Consider the following 24,225-nt stretch of genomic DNA (forward strand, 5'->3'; position numbering starts at 1 on the left):
AAAAAACTACATTGTTCAGGCAAACCCTCCGGCAAAGTCTTTGCTATAATATTCAATACAAGATGCATCTGTTCAGGGCAGAAGAAGAAAACTCCACATGACATTTTCAGGCATCCGCTGTAAGCCAAAGAACTCCTCCCAAATGCAATACCTGTAATTAAATGCCCCATTTAGACAGAATACAGAGAAGCAAAATGAGCTGCATGCTCAGTTTTAGCTGGCTGAGAATACAATCACCTTGTTCTTGCTCATCAAGTCATTAAATTGCTTAGTATCTAATGCACACCAAGAAAAAGTTTCCATCAAGCAGAGGAGCAGAAAGTGTATTACTGGGGTGTATATGCAATAAACACCTCATGGGCACCTCTTCTACCACTTGTTGCCCTTGAAAATTTAGGATTCTTTCAAACCACGAAAAAAAAATGAAAAATTTACACTTACATATATGTGTGCTCTGCCATTTCTAGAAGTGAGACACAGAACGGGAAAATTTTATTTCGTGAAGTACAGCACAATATAATGCTATCTGCATTCATATTCATGTTAACCTAAATACGTAGCAACTAAAATCATTATTGACTTCTGAAAACTTAGCGCAATTCTTATGCTACAACTGCTTCCCATCATTATTTAAATACTTCATCCACCACTGAGATCAAGCACATGAACGTTTATGGACAATTTACAGTAAGAAAGAGCAGGGAGGAAAGAATTGCAGTGACATCTGAAACAGTGCCATGGATGGAGTTCTCTGATCTCTTCAGTCTAACGCAGACCAACATATTCCATGAAGCAAAGGCAAGCTAGAGTGGCCTGTTGCACAGCAGGTAACAGGAAAAGATGTAGTTTATTCTGGGATAAGAATCATTCAAGTCCAATTAGGAAAGTGATAGTGTTGGAGATAATGATGGAAAGAAGCTGTTTTCTGTAAATGCTTTTTTTGATTAAGTTTGCAAAAGAATCTGATCACACAGCAGCAGTTTTGAGATACAAAATTAAGCCATTCTTGTCTTCTCCAAAACAGTTCTGATGAAAATTCTTTCATCTAGATGAGTTGAGTTCTAAATTGGTGTTAGACTAACACTAGACATGCAAATCATTCTGAAGTCTTCACTAAATCCATAATATCTGTAAATTACTTTAGCTCTGTCCTTTACTATCATAATTTCAGAGAAAGTACCAAGTATTTAAAGGCAGTTCTAGGATGCACTGGGTCAGAATATTCTGTCACAGAGAGTTAAAAAATAGATTTTATAGGAATCTGCATTTCTAGTAGCTGAAAATATTGAAAATTAGTGATCTGTGTGGTATATGTCTAGTTTGCCTAAGTTCCCAGACCTTAGCACAGATCTACTGGGATGTTGCCCCAGAACCAACACGAGAGGCAAAGCACTAGGCGCTGGCTCTGAAGCAGACCTCCCCACACAAGTGTTCCATGGTTACCACCACTGTTGGCCACAGGGAAGGGCAGTCCAGGTGGGTGATCTCAAGCCAGCCTCTAAAGCATCCCAGGCCTCTGGCTTCTGTGTTTATTGTGACTGAACGAGGACTGGGTGGGTGAGAATACAGTGTGTAAAGCATCATTCTAGCACTGAAAAAAAAATCTGTACTGTACTGTAAAGTGCCAAGATTCACTACAGCTTTCATAAAGGAATTATCTTGCTTGGTAGCTCTTTGGATGAGAGGAGATAATTGTGCACTGCAAACAGGAAGAAGACAATGCCAAGCATTCACAGCTCCCATTAAGTTCGATTATATTAACACTGACAAATTTTGTATAAGCCTCAAAACAAAGAGATAGAGACTGTGCTAATCAAACTGTGCTAATTTTCCCTAGGGAGAAAGAAATTACTGAAGTAACACACTACGTCAGGTTGTTACTGTCTTGTGGCCCTGACAGTTGCATTGAAACAAAAAGCCATAGTCTTTAAAAAAATTTCTTTCATTTTTTGGCATTTAATATTAAATGTCAACAGTAAAGCTATAACAAAATTAGTTTAATAGGCTACATGTGCACTCAAGATCAACTGCCAAACACAGAAGAAAGGTGGAATTGAAATGCCCTACCTACATTCCTTTTCTGCACGGATCAGGTAAAGTTACAGCTAAACAACGCCTAAAAATTACTGCAAAAGTTATTTCACTTCTCTGAGCAGGTTTTCAGAGGCTTAAATGAGATCTGCCAACTGAGATGATTTAATTGGTTTTGTACCTATTTTTTGGACTGGTTTCTTATGAGGACTGTAAAATGCACAATCCATCCTACAGAAGATGGCCCATTCCCTCCGAAGGACAGTTTTTAAACAGCAGATCCCTAGGGGCACTGTTATTTGATAGGGGCCTAATTTATGGATGGCATTTGAGGCTACGTGTGTCAGCTGTATAAAGACAACTCTCTACAGTATCTCTCTCCCTCCAGGATCTGAGATCTTGGATCATGCTGAAATTTAAGACCCTCTTTAGTGTCTCTAGAGATGTACACAGAGAGAGGTAGATGCCTTGGAATACGTAATCTTGTGCTGCAGTCTCTGGCTCTGTGATCCAAAGCAAACCTTTTTTCTTCCATTTTATTTTATCTAGAGGGATGGCTGACAAATGACCTACCTCTCAATTCAATATATCTAATTTTAGAAACTTCCAGTTTTGTTCTTGTCACTGCTGGTTTCATCATTCTTCAAATTAAAAGATGATATGTCTAAACTTTCAGTTACTTGACCAAGGCAACTGAGAAACTATTTTTCATGTATGATGCAGACTGATGGCTTTTCTTCCACATGTGCCAGATACAGCTATAATTTACAGGTTGTTTTCTGCCAGCCAGGATAATAATCTGGTATTGCTTGAGGCAGAAAATTCTTTGGGTGGTGCAAATGCAATGTATAAGGCACCTAAAGGATGTTTGTAGATTTTTTCTGTTGTCATATCACTAAGATATCGAAAATCTCATCCACACTCCTTCCAGATAGCCTAAATTAGTAAGCCTACTCTTATTTAGCTTGTCAGATCAGACTTAAAAACAGTTCTTGCTTTTTGGAGGATTTTTGCTATCTCTTCATGGCAAAGCAAGCATCTTGCCTGTGTTTTTCATATATGCGTTTAAAAATTGTTAGAGAGTACTGAATATCCTGCTCTCTCCTGCTACATGGCAAAGTTTATTTGTAGTAGGTTATTAAAAAGGCAGTGTATCATCATATTAAAAATGCTTTTAGTGTCATAAATGTCAGTGCTCTAATATTAAGTCACCACCACTTTGTCTGGCTACCTTGGATTGCTGTGGGATTGAATGAACACAGTCCCTATAACAAAAAGTGTTTATGACATATAAATAAGTAAGGCTGAAAGATGACTGAGATGACTGATTTCCACCAACTGCTTTTGTCTCTAAACCTCTCTGTAGTGGAAGATTTCTAGATTACAGTGAAGTAAATTGCGTGTACATGCTGGTCAGAATCAGAGAATCATTTAGGTTGGAAAAGACCTTTAAGATCATCAAGTCCAACCCTTAACCTAACATTGCCAAATCCACCCCTAAACCACATCCCTAAGTGCCACACCTACACGTCTTTTAAATACCTCCAGGGATGGTGACTCAAGCACTCCCCTGGCAGCCTGTTCCAATGCTTGACAACCCTTTCTGTGAATAAATGACTTAATCACAATCGTGGAAGTAAATAATTTGTGACAGTAAATACTTCTGAATTTTATTTTAGATGTGTTATAGAGAAGAATCACAGGCAAACCCATATTTTTTTTTCAGCTGACCTGAGGGATTTAGTGGCTTAGCTTTGAGAAGAAAAAAAAAGGATCGACTGCATATTGGCTCTCACCACCCTAATGGGGGCCACTTTTACTTTTGGAGTGAAAGCATACCGAAATTCATCGCTTTCAAAATATTTGGATGAAACTTTTTATTAGGTTTGGCCTGATGACAGAGGTTTAACCCTATATGTAAGAAATGTAGAGACTTGATGAGTGACTGATTTGTACCTTCAAAACTGCAGATTGAGATTGCATTTTGCCACGATATTATACAACCCTTGGCAAGCAACGAGCAGTCTATCCCTCGTTACACCATCTGGAATAAAAAACAACAGCAAAAAAATCCCTGACACACACACATTCTGCTTTGGCAAAAGCACATGTGGGAGAACAGCCTACCTGAGCCAAGAGTTGTCTTCAGCTTCTAAAAAGAATCTGGCTGATTCAGAGGCTTGTGACAGCCCCTCACTATGTTTTCACTTTACATCAAAATCAGAAAATCACATCAATCTTTCAAATAGCAGTACATTCTCAAACCCTATACTGTTCATGCCCTTTAAAGCTGTTATATGCATGAACAAATTTCCTGCTAAAATCCAATTAAGTTTCCAGTTTAGGTTCAAAGTGATCTGAGGAGAGTCAAAGGATACAAAGAATCGTTAGGTGTAGTGAAAATAAATGAAAAAATGAAAAAAGGGAGTGTTATTATTTTAATTCTCAAGAAGTGCTTGAATTGATTTCAAAAACATCCCAGTCATCACTGAAATTTAAACCCAAATATTTCATAGGCAAGTAAAGGCTTTTTGTTTTATTACTTGTTTGTGATTGATAAAAGAGGAAGAAAGTAGATGTTTGCTTGGTCTTATTCTGGGAGAAAGAAATTTTGGAGTACTGCTACAGTCTCCAGAAGAAAAACAGGGAGCTCTCAACTCTTTGGTGATCATTTAAGGCAGGAGTATGGTCATGAAAACAGGTCTGCCCTGTTTTGCCTCATCCTCTCACTTCAGGTCACTGATGCACGCCCCTTAGCTCTACCGATCCATGCTTTTGCATCACCGTGAGACAAATCTGATGGGGGAACTGATCTGACTAAAAATAATCATGAAGTATTTTTGTGGTAGTGCCAGCTTTCGCACAAACACGATGGCTCTAGTTTTCCAGATGCAGATGCAAGGAGAATGTTTTCCATCTTGATCTTACATGGTATTTCTGAGCCACTGAAGCACCCATCAAAGCACAAAGAGCAGAGAAGGGACAAAGTGACCCCCTTTCATCCTTCTCCTGCTCTCCCTGCCTGCTGGCAGGGACTGATAATCCCTCTCAGTCACTAAGGAGTTCCCGATTGCAGGGAGGTCCATGCCCGGTGCAGGTGCGGGGCAGCCTAGGCTGACCCAAGGTGTGCAGCCTTGACCCTGCCACACACCCGGCAGCATCCTCCACCACCTCCCATCTTCTGCAGGAGGCACGTGTGTCAGGGGGTTGAGAAGGAGGGGGGGATGTAGGGGTTAGAGAGAAGTAAAGAAAAAAAATCAGAGATAAATAATCTCAAAAACTTCCTATTTGGAGTTTTATCGATCCAGCCAGTGGACAGGGGGAGGAATTGAAATGGAGTTCTTTTCCCCAGCTTGTGCATATTTTTCACAAAAATGAATTAATGCCTCACTGAAAAGGTGATTTGCAGTTGGCATTTCAGGCAGCCTTGCTGCCTGGCTCTGGAATTATTTCCATTGTTGTTCACACAAAGGGAAAATAAACTCAGCCACTTTGGCTTCCTTTCCCCTGAAATATATGTCTAAGATCACAGCTTAGAAAGGAAACTAAATGGCAGATGGCAGCATCTTTGCAAAGTGCACTCTGAGCTATGCAGACTGGCAAATTAATTTGTTCCAAGAAAAGGACAGAAAGAGAGAAGTTCTCTGAAGAGTAGGAAAGAATACAGAACATTGACACTCTCTTTAAAAGTATTGGACAGCTCTTAGTTATGTTGTTGCCACATAGCCAAAATAAACTATCAAGAGATTACTTACACGCCTTTGCTATGGGCATTATTCTTCATTGCATCAGTAGCAAGAAAGGCTTTTAGAAAATAATTTGAAATTTTGTGCATTTAGATCATTTGCCTCACATTCACCTTGACCCACACAGTATGGGGAGTCTTCACTCTGCACAGCCCGGGCAGGATTGTAGCCAGCAGGGTTCAGCCGGACACCGCTGCCCTTCCAGCAGCTCTTACCCTGCTTTGAATGCGAGTGCCAGGAAATCAATTCTTTTTCTCCCGAGCAGTGTTGCTGCTTTTGAATAAAGTGTTACTGATGTTTGCATCAACCCTCATGTTTTCTGGCTTTTTCCATACGAGGAGAGTGAGTCAGAGCACATCTTCCTCGCTAGATAGAATGCACCAGAGGAGGCACTGGCTGTGTCATCTAATGGACTCCCACATCAAGCATTCGGTCACAGAGCAAAGCAGTGTTCCTCCCATGGCCTGTGTGATCCCATAACAGTTGGCCTGACAGCTGCTTTACTGCATTTCATATCATTTTTTATTCATGCTGCCTTTGATACCAGAATAGCTGGAAAATAAATGGAACCACAAATCGCAGACTGCTTTGAAATCTCTTTTGTTCAAGAGATTTCCCAGATTAAAATAATGCTGAAAGGAAACCACCAAAAGCAAGAGAAAGTTTCAGGATGTTGAGGGAGACCTGCACAGAGTTTAAACACGCTCAGGAGGATTCCCATTGTTTCCAGGCACGCTATGAGCCAAACACCTTCATCCAAAGAAGGTCTGAGTTCAAGTTATTTATATAGCGATCTCTTCTGATTCAACTGAAAGATCAAGCACCCTCAAAGTTTGGAAAATGTTCAAAAGGAGGGTTGATCTTATTTTGCTTCAATAAGAAAAATAGTCTTCCAGAAGAATGTCTCTCCATGAAACAGCTCTATTTAATTCTTACAAGCCTGAGGTATCTATCGGGATTTGGACCCTTAACTTGCTTGGCAGATTTTATTACCATATTACCTGCCTCCTTGGGGTATACAGCTGCTCAGTAAGCTTGTGTTTATAAAGTTCTTGAAGGTCCACAGATGGAGAACTGATAGAAACAATCTATATTTTCACACTATATATTCATATACCCTCTTCTCCTCAAGGCTTGGCCTTGAATACATGGATAACTAAAGCATAATATGATTCCCCTTGGGCACAGTGACAGAACATATTTACTGTTTATTCATTCACAATGTTGATTTTTATCAGGAGTGCGTTGTACTCCTATCCAAGCAGAAGTCAACACATCCCAAAGAAAAGTGGGTGATAAAAAAGAATTTTATCTGTTGAGATGCATCAGAATTAAGGCAGACAGTCATCCTTGGCATCAGTAATGCTAGTGGTGCAACACATCAAAGCAGAGCAACAGAAAGCTCTGTGCAATGCTGCGTACAAGTTGCTGCATAATCTTCTCTGGAGCTGTACTGTAATTGCATGCTTTATCCATGCCACATTAGAGTCTCAGTAAAAGTCAAGCTGGGATGAGGAGGAATACTGCCTTCTCTGGTTTCCAGCTCTGAATATGCTGAGGCCACCCTTTACATAACACTACTTTGCCTATATTTTGAGAAATCCTTTTAATATAGATGAGTACATTTACACCTACATCAAACCACAATGGGACAATGCAATCACAGATGGAGAAGCCAACTGGAGAGTTTCCAATTATTCTGAGAAGTCGCAATTGCAGTGGTTACGCTTCCCTAGTCACAGAAGAGAAAAAAGAGAAAGCAAAATGTGCTGGTAGCAAAATAAGCCCACAGAAATTGGCCCTGTTATGTTTAAGGAAAAAAAGACAAACACACATGCACACACATCAGGAGAGAGAGGTTTGCTTAGATATTTTCCTAGTTACCAGTCACTGCAAATATCCTTAATGAGGAAGGCTCACAGACAAAGGATGTAAGAAGTCAGAGTTAGTATTCCTGACTACTCATACAGTTCTCCAGGATTTGAAGTTTATGTTCCCTAGTGAAAAACTTTAAAAGTATGCATGAAGGACATCTCTAATGACATAAGTGATAAAAGTGAGTTGAAACAGAAATGCAGATTTCTTCTCTACCAGAATGCAGTTCTTCCTGCAGCTTTAGTAGATACTCGAGATTATCAGCCGTATTCTTGCCCAGCTGGGAGATAAGAGTTACTAAATGAGAAATTCTCATGAACTGTTCATCAATAACAGTTTGTGAGACAACTTCCTCAATTTTTGCCTACAACTCCCATAGGGCTCAAGTTAAACTCTGATCTGTGCACAAATGGAAAAGATGTTAGCTGGCTGCTCTCTCCAGAGACACACCAGTTGCTTTCACTAAGACTGATAGACAACGTTCACAAATTTCATAAAGAGAATAAAGTGGAAAAATAAAGAAATATTCTTTTGGGAAAGAAGGTGGACTAAGTAGGCACAGCTGATAACCCAGAATGGATTTACAGTTTAGCTAAGGAGGCAGCAACCCTTTTATGATCACAAACAGTATTTTTCAAACTCCTGTCTTAGCTGAGGATGCAATTTGCTGTACTTTTGAAATATCATAGAAGATTGAGGACAAATTTACTCCTGCAGAGTCACAAGGATATATATTTAGCAGTTTACTACAGCATCCACTCCTTTATTTGATTCATCCAAAAAACTCGAGTAATGATGAACCCATTTTTAGATCCTCACCACAGAAGATAGGGCCTCTTGTGTTAAGCGTATACTCTATAAATGTGTAACATTGTGCAATGATCCTTTCAACCATAAATTTCAGAAAATTAAGTGCTGACAAATTGTCTGAGGTCATGTCTGTGAAATGCTCCATGTGTGCTAGCTGAAAGAGCCTGACACTACCTTGGTCTTAAATGTTAATTGCTTTGCAAAAAATGCCCTCTTCTGCAGCTGAAATTTTTCTTGTTCAATTCCCAGTAAAAATAGGCTTTTATTGAGGTTCAAGCAAACCTACATCTACCATTTAGTTATGATAAAGTGAAAAGAAACATGTTTCCAGTCTTTGTTGTAAAGGCACTTATATAGAGCTAACAGCCAGAAGTGCTGGCCCTCGGCTGGACCGCTCTACACTGAGGTCAGTGGGCCTGCGAGCGTGTACACCAGCTGATGTTACACTGGCTCCTTAGCAGGAAAGCACTGCTCCAAGTGCAAGCAGCCAAGACAGTAAAATGTCATTCTAACTCCTTTCAGTACAAAGAGGAGACAAATCTCACTTTTCCAAGAGGACTACCCTTTCTCAGAAAAGTAACCTGTTCAAAAGCAGAGTGGCACTGCAGATGCCCAGGGCTGCAGGCAGAGAGGCACCAGGAAGAACTCCAGGAACATCGACTAGCTGGAGGGGAAGGGCATGCATAGCCTGCTGCAGGCGGCCACTGCAGCGCTGGGTTAGAGCTGCTCTCACTTACCTCTGCCAGATTTAGGGCAATGCTATCAGAAAACCATACCCAGAAAAGTTCCTATTGACTCGGGGATCTCCATCACAGAATCATAGAATCACTAGGTTGGAAGGGACCCACTGGGCCATCGAGTCCAAGCATTCCTAACACTCCCTTAAACCATGTCCCTCAGTACTTCATCCACCCGTCCCTTAAACACCTCCAGGGAAGGTGACTCCACCCCCTCACTGGGCAGCCTCTGCCAGTGCCCAATGACCCTTTCCGTGAAAAATTTTTTCCTAATGTCCAGCCTGAACCTCCCCTGGCGGAGCTTGAGGCCATTCCCCCTTGTCCTGTCCCTTGTCACTTGGGAGAAGAGGCCAGCTCCCTCCTCTCCACAACCTCCTTTCAGGTGGTTGTAGAGAGCAATAAGGTCTCCCCTCAGCCTCCTCTTCTCCAGGCTAAACAACCCCAGCTCTCTCAGCCACTCCTCATAAGACTTGTTCTCCAGCCCCTCACCAGCTTTGTTGCTCTTCTCTGGACGCACTCCAGAGCCTCAACATCCTTCTTGTGGTGAGGGGCCCAGAGCTGAACACAGCATTCGAGGTGCGGTCTCACCAGTGCCGAGTACAGAGGGAGAATAACCTCCCATGGCTAAGTAATTACCAAAGAAAAAAGTGTACATCTCAGGAATGTTTTTCACATATTTGAGAGTAAGGCATCTGGCTGAAGTATGGGCCACGTTTGCCAGGTTGAAGACAAAGTCATTTGTTTGGTTGGGGACTTTTATGTTACAGTTCTGTGAGAGACAAGTGCAATTTTGAAAGCAACGGCTTGCGTTAAATGTATCACAACAAATTCACAAAGGGAATTAGAAACTTGAAGCTTGACTTATAAATAGCTCACAGTGATAAATGCTTCACGATTAACATCACATTAATTAGTGTAATGCAAACATGAAAAAAAACTGAACTGCAACCTGTACCAAGACAGGGAGAGCAAAGCTGTGGGACCTCTTCAACATCAGGAATATTTCCAGGGGGAAGAAAACACCCACTTAGCCAGCATCACAACATCCAACAGTTTTCTTGGATTATCTGATAATACCTGAAGTTTAAGTACAAAAAGTTGGAGCTATGCTATTATATGATAACCGAAACTCACTCTTCACCATATTTTCTAGCCTCATTACCGTAGAGGAAATAAGAAAATAATGTGAATTCTAGCCATTTTTTAGCCTTTTTAAAAAAATATGTCTCTACATTTCACAGGTAAAAGTTATATAACAGTTACAGTAAATATAGGTATCATACAGATATGCCCGAGATATGGAAGAATGCCTCCAGTAACTGTCTATTAATAAGCGCTGTGCTCTGGAGTTAGAAATGTATTTATACATAGCAATGATAAATGTTTCAAGCCTGAAATTCCCTCAGTTTTGATGAGGATAAAAGCAAAGCTCCACAAGCATCAAGACAGATACCTTAATGGGCAGGTTCAAAACTATTTTAAAACTTTTCCAAGTAAATACAGAAGCATTATTTGTTTGTACTTCTTCAGTGCCACTGATAGGATGTGAATTATGAGAAGTAGATTAATTATCCAGTTCAGTGAGTTATAATCACCACAGACAATGTAGATGTGACTTCAGGTGTTTCAGTCTTTACATAATTGTTACTCCTCCTTTTTGTGATAAAGATTAATTGAGAATGGCAGTGCTGCTACAGTACACATCTATATAATCAAGGCCACTATCATCTATTCTCAGTGTCATATCCCAGACCACAATTTCACAGGCATCACTGTGAATACAAAGGAAATGAAACAGTGAAATTAAAGAAGGTTAAGGCAAGAGCAGCAGTGTATTTGATTTCAAACACTTATTAGCTTCATGACTAATAAAGATTTTGTTAAAGCAGTCCTAAAGATTCTCACCTTGAAATTTTTCTGAGAACTCAAAGTCTTTTTTTTTTTTTTTCTAAACTTTCATCAGATGCAAAATATTGTAACCAATTTGGTGGTGACATGAACTAAGGAACCTTGCTGTGAGATTTCACAATACAGCAGAGACAATAGCTAAAGAAAATAATGGTTGTGGCTATGGTAACCCAAAGTGAAATATGTTATTTGCATCAATTTATAACCATACTGAGATGCAATTTACACATTAGTACTGTAACAAGATACGATTGATGTAATCACAAATGACCTATCACAACATGAAGTCACAAAGTGTTTTTTTAAATTGTTTCTGAAGAGCATTTGTAGGAATAAATGCACAGATCTGACACTTGACATCTCCTGAGCAACATTAAAAGACAAAAAAAACCCAAAACAAAACAAAAATTACTTCTGCTTAAAAATATTCTGCTCTTTCATTCTACGTTCTTAACTTATTTTCTCTTTCCTTTAGTTAGGGCAAAGAATACATGCTTAAAATGTCTGCTACTAAATTCAGCAGCAAAACTCCCATTAACAGTAGCATATCCTGGTTCCAGGTAAATCACTTGCAATTAGCAATACAGCAAGAGAGAATTGTTGATTGGCGTGTCTCAAGTTCTAATGTTGTTTTGAGTTGAGTAAAATCTAGCTATTAATCATTCTAGATTAATATCTGACCAAACATAGCTCGTTTCTTAAAACTTTAGAAACCCATCCACTGTACAGACAGTCCTCAGGGTCTGGTCTGTCCTTTTGACTCCTTCCATATGGAGTCAGCTGTGTGGTACCACACAGAGAAGAGAGACTTTGGAGAAGAGTAGGCTGTATGATGAGTTGACCAAGAGAGCTGTTTCTAAAAAAAGACCGCAACAGTAGTGGGCTACTGAAGATTTAATGTTGAGACATGTCAAATGGGATTAAAATAATATTTTTTTAAAATTTCCATTCCTATGAATACTAGATTTTACAAAATTGTAGTCTTTTTTTTCTAGTTAGCAAACCAAGAAAACCAACTATGAATGTTTTGCTCTTATGAAATACACAAACCCAAACAGGCACAGTGTCCAGTTTGGACAAACTTGAATCTTGATCCATTACTACTTTGTCCTCCACTACTGGTACAGTGGGGGCTCCAAGGCCATTTTTATTCAAAGCCAGATTTATCAGTTAAAAAATGCACCTACAGAAGCCGCGTGTAAGTACATCTGGTGCTGACCAGGCTCCTAATCATCACAAGAGAAGGCAGCTACTCCTCAGTCACACTGAAGTGCATTGCTGTCACCCTACTCTTCCTGAGGAGTACTGTGTGTATGAAAATCACTGAATGGTGTATGGCCAACATAGCAGCTCTCAAGTCTCTGCTCAGAGGGAAATATTTTCTGCATAGAAAATACTTCCTGAGCTGTGAAACTTGGACGGTAATTTATAGTTACAAAGCTCCTCATATACAAACCAAGCCAGAGAGGAGAGCTACTCAAACCAACACTGAGATCCCACCTCCACACATTGCCAGCCAAGGAATGGTTCTTTATGCCAAGATCATGTTTCCTGACCAGTAACTTATCCCAGTCCTCTTAGTCATAGTAAACCTAATGTTTATGTTGATCCAAATATTCCTAAATATTTCTTTCAACTGATTGATCTTCTGCAATTGAAAACTGCACGTCACAGCTTAGTCATGGTGGAAACTATTTGCTTTTTAACTTGCAAATTATGTCACTGAGAAAAATAGCTGCATAATTCATTCTTAGGCATAAGAAAAAAGAAACGAAAATACAGTTTAATTATTTTACTTAGGCTGTCTCAGCAGTTATTGAAAAAGAACAGAAAATCCTGGTTTTATAAACATTCATTGAAAAAATATAAAATGGAAAATACAGAAGAGTCATACATAGATACACTTTCATGTAGAATAGCTTTTAACTCTTAAAAGATTCTGCAGTATCTCTTTAAAGGTTAGAGAAGTTTTGACATTATGGGCAGAGTTACTGGAAATTCTAAAACTTATATTTCTCCCAAATATGACTTAGAAGTTTTTCATAAAATTCCCTACCACAGAGTCACTCTTACTTTTGATTCACATTAAGAAGAGGTAGTAAATATTGAAAAAAAAATAAATAAATACTGAATTTATTTCCAGAGATCAATTCTGCAATTCAGTAAGGAAACACAGCATAAACCATCAGCATTCATGAAGAGAACTAGTAGTATGAGAGAATCCCTTGTGCAAATACTTACTTTCACATTCAGTTACTGCCTAGGGTAAATCCCATCATCAATATTTCTGTGAACCAGGAATGATTCTCGGTGTACAAATGGCATATCTTAAAACGTAGCCTGATTTTCAGGAAATATTAGTCCTTGTTGCTTTTGAAGGAAGTCAAGAGAAGCCAGTCTCTTTTAATATATGACAGTTGGGATCCCCAAAAGTGAAATAACTGATTTTTCTAAAAAGCAATGATCTGTAATGACTGCTTGTACTTTCCTCCCTTCCAACTGAAGACTGTGGGTCCTACATCTGTTACAGTCCCTTTCCACATAAACTCTAGAAAGGATGGCCTTCCTTTGCAGCACTGATTTGGTTTCAGGTCCATTACACCCAGGCACAACAAAAGCATTTGGAATATTTAAGAAACTTTCAAATGAAGTTGCCAGAGAGGAGCTTGCAATCTCCTGTTAAATCACCTATGCCATCTGTCCAGAATATCTTCAAGAAATTACTATGAAAACTTACAGCCAAGAACATAACAGCATCCCTAGATTTCTTTGTAGATGTGTTCTTAATGTTCAGGATAATTACCTTCTCAACAAGACTCAGTAATAATCACAGATTTTTCCTTAGGTAATTTAAGGACTTCATAAATGGTGAGGACATTTTACTGTCTTGGTCTATGTACAAATGAAAGCCATGATCATAGAAAACTCTGATAAAAATCTCTCTTCAGGGAAAATGAGAAGAGTTTGCTACGTTTACTAAATACTTTAGCAGCTGCATTCCCTCTTTTTTTTTCAGGGAACAGAATAGGTACATTATAGTAAAGATGCACAGTGTTAATTTGACTCAGTCATGCTCTGCCTAACAGGCTTCTGGGTGGCAGAATAAGAAGCTGCCGTCTCCTTCAATTTCTCACCAAGGGTCATCCCCAGGGCTCAGCATCCCAACTGCCTCCACTCAGCATTTGTGCCTCAGCGGTAGATAGTAACAGGGTTTGGTTTACAACTGTGGCAGTGCTCCAGGCTTCAAGAGCTGTAGTTTCTATCACATTCATCCACCATGATCTTGTTACATTAATGCAACTGCAGTTACAGAGGCTGGGCTTCCTTGAAAGATAATGATCAACAGCCTCTCAGGGAGAGACAGCAGCATTCCAAAATATTGGCAAAATAGCGCAGTTGGCAAGTAACTGAACCCATTTGACGTCTGTCTCAAATTGTCAAATTGCAGTTAGGAAAGTCCTCAAATGTGCTCATTATCTGAAGGTTTATTCTTGATGGGCAGTCAGCTTGTAAAAGGTTCGCTGTGAATACTCACAGACTGCATTAGGTCCATTACTTACAGAAATTACACAGTGCTGCTTCTGTGCTCTGAATGGGTGGCTTCTCTGGCTTGCACAGCATGAGCTGTGAATAGCACAATTAAGCACACAACTTTGAGTCACAATATGCAAACACAATGCTAAACATTTGCTTTGTACAATCATCTACCCTAGCAAGGCTTGAGCTTTTGATTACTAACAGATTGACAGTCAGGTTGGGAAAAGGGGTAAATTGATATAAAACATTTTTAAGAAAAAGGATCCAAGAGCTTAACTTTGCTGATACCCTGCTCAAAAGCTTTATTTTACCCCACAGAACTGAGAAAAAGAGGTGACGCTTCCCTTTGCCTGTGCCAGTATCCCCAAACATGACATACGCTAATACCAACAGATGAAGCCCCAAACTGGTAAAAGTCTTCTGCTCCCCTTTGACAATTCATGTCCTGCTCTTGGAGGGCATTCAAACATACTTCAATGCCAAATTCAAGAACATCATGGCAGAACTAAAAAAAATTAAAAGTAGTCCTTCTGTTAAAATACTGAATCCAGTATCTGGACTAGGAACACGATATGTTAGTGAATTTGCAAAACTTTTTAACATTTAAGGCAACACTTAAGATAGTTACTATTGTCTAGGTCAAAAATGTTCCGTAAAACTTCTGGGCAAACTGCTTAAGGAACCGCAATAACATGTGGGCATTGAAGTGCTTTCAGTTGTTATTTGGGTGAAAGTAATGACCCTACTTCATGTACTATATTCCTCTTCTTTTCTAAATAACACTGAAGTGTTAACCTGCCATAATTTGAGCACATTAATTTTACACTTTGATTTAATTCCTTGCAACTCACATCTTTGATATACAAATCCTCCATACTGCATGGCTGTAGAGTTAGTTTCAAGTCACAACACAAGACAAGGAAAAGGTTTGTTGTCACAGACTTTGATACTGTGAATAGTTTTGCAAGATACTGTGCACACAGGAGTAATTCTAAGAAAGTCTGAGTTAGACCATTGTTTAGGTCCTTCATGAAGTAGCATTATCTTTAATAACAGAATTTGGCAGCCTCTGAAATTCTTGACTGCTAAATGATCACAAAATACATGTTTTACTGTTTAGTTCACATTTCCCTGCCTAATCAAGCTATGTATTTTCTTCCTTGTGCAAGCTAGACATTACTGGAATTACTGTGCCGGAACAACGTTAATAGAAATTATTTGTAGGAGCATTTGCCCTTTAGCCAAAAAATGCATGTCTTGGCTGTTTATCTAACCCTCTCCTCTGCAATCATACAGACCGAGAGAGATCAGTCCTGAAGGTGACACCAAGAGTCCTCCACAAATTTTTGTTTGTATTTGCAGTTTTTGCCAATTCTGCTTGTGCTGCATTCTTCCAATTCTGTTCCCCACTTACAGCAAAAAGCTGAAGTAAAGCACAAACATAAACTTTAATCTTTTTATCTTCATCTCACAGCAGAGCAGAAATAGCAGAGACCCTCATCACAAGAAAGCAGAGAACCGTTGTCTTGTTTTTCCCCTCAATCCTCCCAAAAAAAAAAAAAAATCAAATTTAAGATTTCACTTGTCAGGAACACTGCAGCCAGTTCAGTCTTAATGACTTCACCTGCACTTTACTCAAAAACCACAACAAGGATAGTGGTAAATACTCCAAATTGAAGACACCACCTAAATTCTTATTTTTCTTTACAGAAAGTAAACCAACAAAACAAGCAAACAAACAAAAAAACCTCTAACCAACACACAACAGAAAAATATACACTTATTTTAAGAGATAGCAGTCCAAAGGCTGATATAAGAAATATTCATCCTGGACAAATAATTATCTGTAGATTTCACAACCAAGCAAAGAAATTCCTATAGCAGATTGGAATCTTTCTTCAAAATGGTGTAAGGCTCTTGTTGCTTCTAATCCTTTCAGAGCACACAAGATTGGACATCATAGCCATAATATTGCTGGGCTGAAAAGCTATTTTATAAAATTTTGCAGTTATAAGAAGCAATTTTCCTTTCCCTCAGATATCTGCACAGTATTCATAGTAACTAATGCACCTGCCTTTATTAAAAAGAAGATGTAGAAAAATATACACAAAAATATAGACAGCACAATATATAGTTTCCTAAAGTAACTCATCATATATAGAATATTAAAAGTATTTGTGAAACCTTAATGTTGGAGTCCATTAAATACACTAACCTACATAGCTCGCACTCTACATCTCCAAACCATTACTGCTGTATTTCCTTATTAACACAATCCTCTAGACCTTACACTTTTGTTTTCATTACATTATGACATTTCACGCTTGATGTTTTTCCCTGCTGATATCTCCAGTGGGGGTGGTTATTGGAAATTCACAATGAAGACCGAAAGAACCAACCTATGTGGTTTGTTGTGTTTTGCCTTTCTCAGAACTTATTACAGCAGGACATTCTCCAGACATTACAGCAGCATTTGTGTATATATTTATCACAACAGCATTTATTTACAAGGATGTACCGCTATGTGCCACTGTCATTGTGTTCTGCAGCCCTAAAAGGTCTTCCTTAAATATAGTCCCAACTGTTTACTGCTACTGCTTGGTGGGAAAAGATCACCCTCTACCTCATTAAATTGTCCTGGTTATAGGACAAACAGAAACGAAACAGATAAAGCTCTGAAACATACCACAAATTTACATTTTCCTATTTTCTGGAAAGGGAGACAGATATGCTGCTTCTGGTCATTAAGTAGCTAAGAGTGCATATAATGAAGACCAGCAGGACATTGCCACCTCTAACAATCTATGAGGAGGCTGCAGTCTGTATATACGTAGCAAATGTTAAGATTGTTTCTCTGCAGTTTTTACACCTCAGCATGAAATAGCGATGCAGGATAACCATCCTCCAACTCAGATAGACTGCCTGGGGCAGGAGGGGCTCTGCACAAACCCTGAGGAACAGAACACTCGGCCACGGGGCCACACGCTCATCTGCATTTGGAGGAAGGAAAAAGAGATCATACATATCCAATGCAGGAGAGGCATTTTGATGTTATCTTAAGCAACTTCTAAAAGCGGTGCTGAAAGAGAAAGGACATTTCTAAGACAGGGCTTCTATCTTTATATCTGAATCTATATATGTTTTGTTCTATCCAAAATAAATATTAAATATTTCAGAGACTCTTGTGTAAAGCTCATCTGTTGCACGTTTCTGATATCCTTTAGCTCTAAAGCAATGGCAAAACATAGGAACATGGAGCCCCCAGGCACTCTCCAGCTCCTGGGGTGCCTTGGAGGAGTCAGCACTGATCTGGCAGGCTTAATGCAGCTTGTTTCATTTCCATGAAATGATGATAAACAGAACTGGTTCTCAGGAAACATGCTAAGAGCAAACAAATCTTCAGTGCTGGCACATTCCCAGGATCGAGGGAGCTCGCAAAGCTCTCTGGTGCCAGAGGCAGGTCTGGTGCAGGAGCCGGGAAGGGCTCCTGGTTCAGGAACCCCGGCTGGGTAGGCAAGTTCTCTGCACGCCAGTCAGTGAAGTAACACCATAAACAGGTTCCCATCATGATTTAGCTTACATATTGTACAAACTACATTTGCTCATGAAAAGTAAAGACTGGTTTGTGGGAAGAGGAGGAAGAAGCCAACAAGAATAATTGAACTGTGTTAATTTATTTCTAGATTTTTATGGAGTCTACTGGGGTGCTGATCTTTACATGAGTAAGACAGCGTACGGATATCCCTCTCTCCCTTGTACTTTTGCCAATCGGTCCCATTCTGTCTGATTTCCACCAAAGCTTACTTTTCTTAGCTGGGCAGACATTAACAACCTTTAGATCAAATGCCATGTGTAGATATTCATGTACATGGTTGCCACTGATGTTATTAATCCTAAAATAAAGTACATTTTCATTCTTTAAATAATTTAAAATATTCCATGGCATATTTTGAAAGATGCTAGGACAGACAAAATGCTAGGCGGAAAATGCTAGAAACCAGAAAAATATTTTCATATACTTCTAAAATTACCTAAATATCCAACATGTTATGTTTGTTTAACTTTTTTTAATCTGTTATCATCCATGAGATTTTATTAATAATGAAAGCATTACTTCAGTTATACTACTCTATTCTAGTACACTATCTTGCATTGTGGTACCTCATGAGAAAGAAAAGCATATATGAGAAATGCATTAAGACATTTAACTTATTAATGGACAGTCATATTTAAGCTCATTTTCCTTGCCTTAGGCTTTTACGATCTAGCAATGGAAAATTTTTCTTCGTATTTTTCAGAAATGACAGAAAATTCCAAGAAATGGAAGCGGCTGCTAGCAAAAGAAGAAAAGCTGAGTATCATCAGGGTTAATAGCTTCTATTTAAGATCAATGAATGATTACAGAATTACTTTTCTGTATCGAACTTCCAAGTTTCCTTAATAATATGCTGCCTCTCTGGGACATAGGTGCACTCATGGTACGAAGGCTATTTATTCATCACATGGACTAGAAGAGCTAGAGGAACAATGGCTTCAAAGGTCTCATGCTTATACGTTTTGACAGTAGTTTGTTGGGCAAGCGCTCTTTGGTACTTAAGTATAACACGTCCTACTTCTTCCTACACTGGCCACAGACAGATCAGTAGCATATCCATAGCCAGAAAAAACGTTTCCTTTGGCAACATAAGAACTCGACCTATAAATCCACATTCCTTTGACTTTCTTATCAATGAACCCAACAAATGCGAGAAGAGTGCCCCTTTCTTGGTCATCCTTATCAGCACAACTCACAAAGAGTTTGATGCAAGGCAAGCCATTCGAGAAACATGGGGAGATGAAAACAACTTTAAAGGAATTAAAATTGCTACACTATTTCTTCTTGGAAAAAATGCAGATCCTGTGCTAAATCAAATGGTAGAGCAAGAAAGCCAAATTTTTCATGACATTATTGTGGAGGATTTTATCGACTCTTATCATAACCTCACTCTCAAAACACTGATGGGGATGAGGTGGGTAGCAACATTTTGTTCAAAAGCAAAGTATGTTATGAAGACTGACAGTGATATTTTTGTAAATATGGATAATCTTATTTATAAGCTGCTTAAACCTAACACCAAGCCAAGGAGAAGGTACTTCACAGGTTATGTTATAAACGGAGGACCAATACGAGATGTTCGCAGTAAGTGGTACATGCCAAGAGATTTGTATCCTGACAGCAATTATCCACCCTTCTGTTCAGGCACTGGCTACATATTTTCAGCAGACGTAGCGGAACTGATTTACAAAACCTCCCTTCACACCAGACTCCTTCATCTTGAAGATGTGTATGTTGGACTCTGTCTTCGGAAGCTGGGTATTCACCCTTTCCAAAACAGTGGCTTCAATCATTGGAAAATGGCTTACAGCTTGTGCAGGTACCGCAGGGTGATCACAGTGCACCAGATAACACCAGAAGAAATGCACAGAATTTGGAATGATATGTCCAGCAAGAAACATCTTAGATGTTAAGATTTTTACAGATGTAAATACCTTTTTTTTAAATTATGGTTTAGTCTGGCTATTTTTTGACAAAGTGATCTGCTGATTTACAGGTTAAACTGTGGGATATTAACTGTGAGATGATTTTTAATGACTGATCTTTCATTTTCATTTTGACTAATGGTTTACAGACTTCAGGCTCTTTTCATAAGGACATTACACAACTGAAAGGATCTAGAGTCAGAGCTCAGATTTTGTATATTATCCTCTATCACACATATCATCTCCTGCATCTGTAATAAAGGACAGTAATAAACTATCATGAGTGCTAAACAGTTCATGCCCCAGTCTCTGAGATAAGACTCAGGCTCTAAGAAATGAAGAATTACAGGTATAATTTTATTCCTTTTTGACACCTTGCAATCATCTCTACTTAAAGCTTTGCTAATAAATGGAGTGGTACACATTTGCACTGACCTTATACACCTATTGTGACATGTGTATTTTATAGTACAACGTGTGCAATTTCAAAACAGCTTACTGATGGTATTACAGCAGAATTTACACAGAATTTACACAGATAAGAACATCCAAGTCTCATAGGCCTTATGAACAAACCCACACACTGAAGTATATTTTTATTCACGAAATGGAATTGTTTTAAATTATTTCAGAAGATACCCCATTTCTTTCCACTGCCTAAAGCAGCCCCTAAAAGATTTAATTTTTAAATTAAGTAGATTGTGTAGCTGACACAAGACGGGGGACATGTATCAAAACCTACCTTAAAAATACATTATAAAAATATTAATTTCTTTTAAATTTAATTTCAAGTGCAAGTATCAGTGGATGTCTCCATTGAGCTTTTTACAAAATGATATATAATTATATTGAATGACAAAAGTGTCAGTAAGCAGTATATTTCTTCAATTTCAGTCAGTACACTATTTACCTAAAAAATTACAACACAAAAGCAGTTTTTTGACCATAAGTTCTACTTCTTGCTACGATATATATATGAATGAGATTCTGCCAGATTTGTAATGGTGCGGAAAAGTAGAATTTTGTCCAATAAAAGAATGCAATCAATTTTCTTTTGATTGAGCAACAGAGCACATAACAGTTACATACAACTTTCACAGCAAAGTAGAGGGCCTTTTAAGAATCAGCTATCAAAGAAAAACAAATTCTAGCCTTTGTTACAAATCTGTAGCTCCAAGGTTACTCATCACAGAGCTAATACTCACAAAGGTCCCATTCAAAAGATCCCCAGAGCTTGCGACAGGAATCAAATAGACATTTCATTCAAGTTTCATAATGTGCTTATGTGTTTTGATTCTGAATATTAATGAAATGTCATTAAAATGATTTCCTAGAAAATTCTTTGATAAATTCAAGCTATGTCTATTCAGCATCACTGTCTAACAAAGAGCTAAAGTATCACATTGCTCAGCAAATAACTTTGAATGAAGAATTCATGGACAAGTACAAAGACACAAAACTCACCAACTATATTATTAGCTGTAGATTACTCAGACCATCCACAGCACACAGAAAAGTCTTATTCATTTCAGATAGCATTTCATGCAACACATGCAAAACTGTTAAGCCTGTATGTTTTTCAGGATGTCTATAAAGTTGTCAGAAATTAAATGAATAAGAATTTAAAGGAAAACTCTGACCCGATTTTGCCATAGGTGTACATAGCACTTTACAACAGTAACACAAGTATGAAGATGCTACCCCAAGACATCTGCAGTTTCATGACAATTTTTTTGTCTTATTCACAGATGCAGCACTACTCTTTTGAAAGGAACTGCTTGTAAATAAGGTAAATTGTACCTGGTCTTCAAGCCACAAACAGCAGGTGTTTCAAACAATTGTACTTCAGATCTAAAGGTGAAGCTACACAAAATATAGCCCAGGAGTTACTGCTAATCCTACAGGAGCTTGTGCATCCTTCAGAAATGAAAATCAGTGATTTTATATAAAAAATACTGAATCTGTTGCAGCATAATTAAGATTTATCATTCCCTAGCTGACCTAGTCCTTGTTAAAGTTGCTCTTGCTTCCTGTCAAACTCAGAACTCTAGCTAAACAAGGTCCAACTAGTTGCATAGATTAATAGATAACACATTCAAACACTGATTGGGTGAAGTTCAGCTTTCCTTACCTGAGCCCCAGAATATGCTGTTTAGGAAGGGAAAATAGGGTGGAATTGATCCCTAGCCCTCAGGTAAATCAGACAGCAAGGATGCCATCCTGCAAGGAACACAACTGGTAATAATTTCAACCCACAGGATGCAATCGCTTCTACCATCCCTCTGCACTGTGCAGTAATTTGAGGTTTCTGAATCCAGATTCAAATGGATTTGGTGGCCTTACTTCTCCTGCTGATGCTTCTGTGGCCTTTGGTTAGTAACCAAGAGGACAGCAGGGCTCCTAATCTGGATATCTCAGGGCTCAAGCAGCGTGGTAGCCTTGGATTTCTCTTAGTACGAGTAGACTGCATTAACGATTAGAAGGTATACCTTGAAAACAGCATCTGAAAAAATGTCTTTCCTGCCATTTATAAATAGATCTTCAACAGAAATGTAAATTTTCCTCTTGGAACTAATGTACATATTTCCAAGGCATTTTCTTCTGTATTCAGCTGTATATATGTGTAGAGTCTGCTTGCTATGTAGTATTCTGTTATGCATGGAGCTGAGTTAGGCATTATATTTGTCCAGTGTTTCAAGAGCCTTAAGCATGTGTGCCCTAACTTTTGAATGTACAAGACTTTTTTCTTTTATTGTCAAGTGAATTTAAAAGAACACAACAAAAGCCTAATTTTTTACTTCTATTAATTTTCTGATACTAGACTTAACTAGCTTGTTACACTTATGTAACAGATTTCTTACTCTTTGTTCAGAAATTGTAGTATTGCAACCTGGAGCTAGAAAGGGAGCAATACGTCTATTCATAAGGACAGCTTCTGTCCCTTCCACTCAGTAGTATTTGTGCCACACGGGATACTGTAATAAACAAGTGTTTGCACTGGACTTCCTTTAATCAAAAGAAGTATTTATGCTACTTAAAGGTCATTTTGTTTCATTGGGCATGGAGCAAAAGGCAACTTGGTTAAGATGTTCTGGCTTCTGGTCACTTCAAAAGTGTGACTATAATCACATTGTGATTCCAAAACATACATTGATAAAGCACATTGAGCAGAGAATCTAGGGGGAAATGCCTCTTTTCAGGAAGAGTTTTACACAAAAGCATTTTTTTTTTGCTAAAACTGTGAGAGTATTTGAACAGAAGTCTCAAGGTTCATTTTCCATCTTTCCTAATAATGTTAAGTATAAATTTTGATTCTTTACTGGGATATTTTGTCTTTACAATGTAGATGGCAATGGCAATTTGTAAATGAAGAGTGTAATTAACTAGAAAAGCTTGTCAACAGTAACCGAACTTTAGGTGTATCATTATATATGACTGGCTGTACTTATGTATTTATTTGTCTAAACTGTATATATTGTTTTATCTATAGTGTCTGTAGGAGTGCATTCTTTTAGATTAAAGTATTATTTACAGTTTTGTGGGATTGCCAGCAAAGCTGCTAATCAAGATACTATTTTTTTGTATCAATGTCAAATAATAAAAAAAATTAAGAACAAAGTCAAATGAAACATTGAAGGTGTCCTGTACAGCGTTCTTCTTCACTTCTCTCTAGAAATGTAAATGGTGTTATCTGAAAACACATTACCAGTGAATAGGCTCCTTTGTTATAAGGAAGAGTGTGTTATAAGGAAGAGTGTTGTGCTGTAAAAGCAGTTTTTTATAGAATAATTGGAAAAAATAAAACCAACAAAAATATTACTCTTATTCATTATTTGTGCAACAACTTCGTGAAGCTGATGTCCACACTGATCAAGTGTATTACATTTTACTCCAAAGACTTAATCTTAAACAGCCATGGCAATATCTGGCAAATTAGCAGATAGGTTCATAACCTGCTTCGCCCTGTTCCGCTGCATTGGCAGCCCCATCTAGCAATACTGGAGTTCGGCGGTATGAAGGTAACAAAGCTGTTTGACTCCCTTGGCAACATAATTCTTCTG

At 38.4% G+C, this 24,225-nt stretch overlaps 1 protein-coding gene across 5 annotated transcripts in view; it reads left to right on the top strand.

Moving 5' to 3' along the window:
• Positions 1-23,921, top strand: part of B3GALT1 (beta-1,3-galactosyltransferase 1) — a 205,381-nt gene extending 181,460 nt beyond the window's left edge. For 2 of the 5 annotated variants that reach the window (XM_054069569.1, XM_054069570.1), the window contains exon 5: positions 18,943-20,686. In XM_054069569.1, the coding sequence (XP_053925544.1) occupies positions 19,172-20,152 (981 nt within the window). In that variant the 5' untranslated portion in view covers positions 18,943-19,171 and the 3' untranslated portion in view covers positions 20,153-20,686. Of the gene's footprint in view, positions 1-18,942; positions 20,687-21,912 lie in introns of those variants that run through there. The other 3 variants (XR_008450339.1, XM_054069571.1, XM_054069572.1) reach the window with 3 other exon arrangements.
• Positions 23,922-24,225: the final 304 nt, after the last annotated feature.

Source organism: Cuculus canorus, chromosome 6 (genome assembly GCF_017976375.1).
Source record: "Cuculus canorus isolate bCucCan1 chromosome 6, bCucCan1.pri, whole genome shotgun sequence".
Classification (NCBI taxonomy): Eukaryota; Metazoa; Chordata; class Aves; order Cuculiformes; family Cuculidae; genus Cuculus; species Cuculus canorus.